General features: G+C 46.9%; 1 protein-coding gene across 1 annotated transcript in view; it reads left to right on the plus strand.

Moving 5' to 3' along the window:
* The window catches only part of rad51 (RAD51 recombinase), an 8,151-nt gene that overhangs the window by 1,537 nt on the left and 2,988 nt on the right, over positions 1 to 3,626 (plus strand). Inside the window, exons 3-7 of the mRNA XM_015390632.1 lie at positions 331 to 468; positions 2,795 to 2,912; positions 2,989 to 3,080; positions 3,239 to 3,333; positions 3,413 to 3,526. Coding sequence (XP_015246118.1) covers positions 331 to 468; positions 2,795 to 2,912; positions 2,989 to 3,080; positions 3,239 to 3,333; positions 3,413 to 3,526 — 557 coding nt within the window. The remainder of the gene's footprint in view (positions 1 to 330; positions 469 to 2,794; positions 2,913 to 2,988; positions 3,081 to 3,238; positions 3,334 to 3,412; positions 3,527 to 3,626) is intronic.

Below are 3,626 nucleotides of genomic sequence, written 5' to 3' on the forward strand. Positions count from 1 at the left end.
TGGCATTTTAGAGAAAGAATTTTTATTAAAAACATAATTAATGCGCCCAGTAAGGAATAGTTGTATTAACCATACATGTAAACAGAGTTTTATGGGGCCCTAGGCAACTGCCCAGTATTGCCTAATGGAAAATCCATCCCTTCATTAGTTATGTATTGAATGCAGGTAATAATCATGTTTTATGACGTCATCGAACACTCAACAATGTGCCTTATTGAAAGCAGGTGTCAGTGATAAACAGGCTATAAATGAAGGGCCTGTTAAAGCAGGGCTCCTGTTAGTGGTGGGTCTGCAGAGGTGACCCTACCTACTGTTTTCTCTCCTAAGCAGCAGTGCGGGATAAGTACCAGTGACATCAAGAAGCTGGAGGATGCAGGGTTCCACACCATCGAGGCCGTGGCCTACGCCCCTAAGAAGGAGCTGCTCAACATTAAAGGCATCAGTGAGGCCAAGGCAGACAAAGTGTTGGTAAGAGAAGCCAATCCCTTCACTCTCACTCTGATCCAGGAAATAAAACCGTACACTGAATAGAACTGGAAGAGGTTTATTTCTCCACCAAATGAAGATCAAGTTTCTGGGTTTACTAAAGCAACAGCAGCCAGGCCAGCCTGTCATGTTGGCAGTGATTCCAGCTGAAGGGACTGGGAGCCTGATGTCACTGGGAAGGTCTGAAGGGCCTTTATCAGATAGCAGCTTCTGGGTATTAGAGTTTCTTAAAATATATTTAGCTAAGGCTGGGCAATTGATTTGCATTTGCTATATAATCGCAATTTTTAAATCACAGCGGCACTGATTTTTTAATCACACTATATTCAAACAAGAGTAAGCCTCTACTTTCCTGCCTCCTGCCCTTCAGGTGGAGGTAAAACACGTAATGTGGGTTTGTTGCCTTACAGAAAGGTATAGATTAGAAATCAATACTTTTTAACACAATGATAACATTGAAGTCCTGTAATAATGGACTCTGGTTGAGCAAGCTCTGAAAACCTGAAAGCTTGGGTTGAAACATGTATAAGCTTGGGATTAGTGCAGGGAAAATAGAAATAAAATCGCAAAATAAGATTTCTGGCAAAACCGTTCAGCCCTTTAATTAACACATATGAAGAAACTTTAGAAGAATGAAAATGTTGGTCAGCAGTGATGTTAATGAGGCATCTTGAAGCCAAACCTGATGCTGCATTGATTCTGTCTCAGAGAATACTGACACCTGCTGGACATTTAAAGACTCTACAGGCAGCTGATTGGAATAAACTGAGTTAATTTGATGACCTAAAACAGTGATATCATTTATTGGAGGTTATATTTCATATCAGCCAATAAATAATGTAAACTCATTGAATAATCACATGATGCTATACTTCCAGCCACTCCCTAATGTGACTGTGGGTGGCTTTTGGCCTGGAGCTGATGTCATCAGACGGTGCCAACGTTCACAGGGTGTTTCGACCCTTATTCGCTACAGCCTCCAGCTGGCGGGTCAGCAGCGGTGGCCAGGTCACTGCCCATCATCTCCAGGTCTCCGGTCAACCTCCTCCCTCTTAAACCACAACCAGCATGAGGCTCTCTGCTGCCTCCCCAATCCTGCGCTCAGCTGCCTTCCTCTGCTTCCCAGTGAGCTCAGACCACATTGACTGTGCTGGGAATCCTCTGCACCCGACCTCCACTGGAAACAGCCATGCTTGCCAGCCTTTGTCTTTGCAGTCCATGATGCGTTCCTGGTATTTTAGGTTCTTCCTCTCATGGGCCTCCTCACAGCCTTCCTCCCAAGGCGCAGCCAGTTCCACCAGGATGGTTTTCTTACCTTGCTCTGACCAGATGACAATATCAGGCCTCAGGGTTGTCTGGACGATGGGTGGGAAAGTGAGCTTCTTCCCCAGGTGGACTGTCATCTCCCACCCTTGTGCCCCCTGGAGGATGATGGTCCTGGCTCTTTTATTAGATGATGGTTTTTCTCCTGCCCTGATGAATTGCATTGATGGTACTGGTGGCTTCTTGGGCTGTGGTCTTCTGCTGGTCTGCTCCAAAATGTCGGCCATCACTCGGAGCACTTGGTCATGCCGCCACCTATATCTCCCCTGAGGCAGAGCGATTTGGCACCCTGCTAAAATGTGGGCCAGCGTCCCCCTCTTGCAGAGCGGGTCCTCCATTAAAGCCCCACCTGGCTAAGTTCGCTGGTGGGGGGAACGGGTCATACACGGATCTCAGATGGAAGCTAATACAGAAAGGTTCCAGCCTCCATGTGACCCTCCTGTTTGGGAGGTCCCATCTGGCACATGTTCCCTCGACAGCCTATAAATAATGTAAACGTATATCGTAACCAGAACATTTAGGGGAAAACGTGAATCAGGATGCTTGTTGATTTTAAATCATAATTTTAAAACAATAAGTCCAGTGAAAACAGTGAATAAATTAAGAGTCAATTTGAAATGAACTTTAATTCAGATAGTTGAATGATAACTGAGAAGAAAAGGATGACACAACGAGGAAATAAAAATAAGAACGCAGCGGCTGAAACGTTCCTGTTTCTTTAAGGCTCCAAAATTCTGGATCATTTTAACGATAAACGGCAAAAGATGAGCCATTTTTCTAGCAGATGCATCATGGCGACAGATGTGTTTTTAAACCCAGTTTAGTGAGTCGGTCACTTGGAAACAGCTCCTGGATCGGTCTCATGATGTCGTGACACCGATGCAATGTTTGCTCTATGGGCTCCACCCATGCACCCACGCATCGGGGTTAATGGAGCCATCACTAGTGGTCAGTATTTCCATGCTCTTCATTCCTTCCCTGACAGGCAGAAGCTGCCAAACTGGTGCCGATGGGCTTCACCACCGCCACAGAGTTTCACCAGAGAAGAGCAGAAATTATCCAGATCTCCACCGGCTCCAAGGAGCTGGACAAGTTACTGCAGGGTACGCCCCATCTTCTGACCCTCACAGCGAGGAGACAGGAAGGTGTTTGATCACGGCCATCTTTGTTCCTGCACAGGCGGGATCGAGACGGGCTCCATCACAGAAATGTTTGGGGAGTTTCGGACGGGGAAGACGCAGCTGTGCCACACGCTCGCCGTCACCTGTCAGGTAGGGTCCTCCATCACGGTGTGAAAAGCCGTGCAGAGGTTATCTCTCCCCTCTGTCTAATCCTTTCTGGTGTAAAAATACACAAATAAAACCCAGTGGAGCATAGAAAGCTCCTTTAAAGGCTGTGCCTATAGAAGCAGTGTTTTTTCTGTCTGTAGCTGCCTATCGACCAGGGAGGGGGAGAAGGTAAAGCCATGTACATCGACACAGAGGGAACCTTCAGACCTGAGCGGCTGCTTGCTGTAGCTGAGAGGTGAGTCTGCAGCCGTTGTTCCTCATCCTTAATCATAAAGGCGGATGTTGTTCTGATCCTCTCGTTCTGTTTTGGTCAGGTATGGGCTGGTAGGCAGCGACGTCTTGGACAACGTGGCGTATGCTCGTGCTTTCAATACAGACCATCAGACCCAGCTGCTTTACCAAGCCTCTGCCATGATGGCCGAGTCCAGGTCAGTCCCTCGCTTTCATCACATTTCAGAGAAACACACGGCATCAGTTAAAGGTGCAGTAGGAGATCCTGGAAAAACGGTTCCAGCAAGCTATATTTTT

This window comes from Cyprinodon variegatus, unplaced genomic scaffold, assembly GCF_000732505.1.
Source record: "Cyprinodon variegatus isolate N-32 unplaced genomic scaffold, C_variegatus-1.0 Scaffold506, whole genome shotgun sequence".
In the NCBI taxonomy this organism is placed as follows: Eukaryota; Metazoa; Chordata; class Actinopteri; order Cyprinodontiformes; family Cyprinodontidae; genus Cyprinodon; species Cyprinodon variegatus.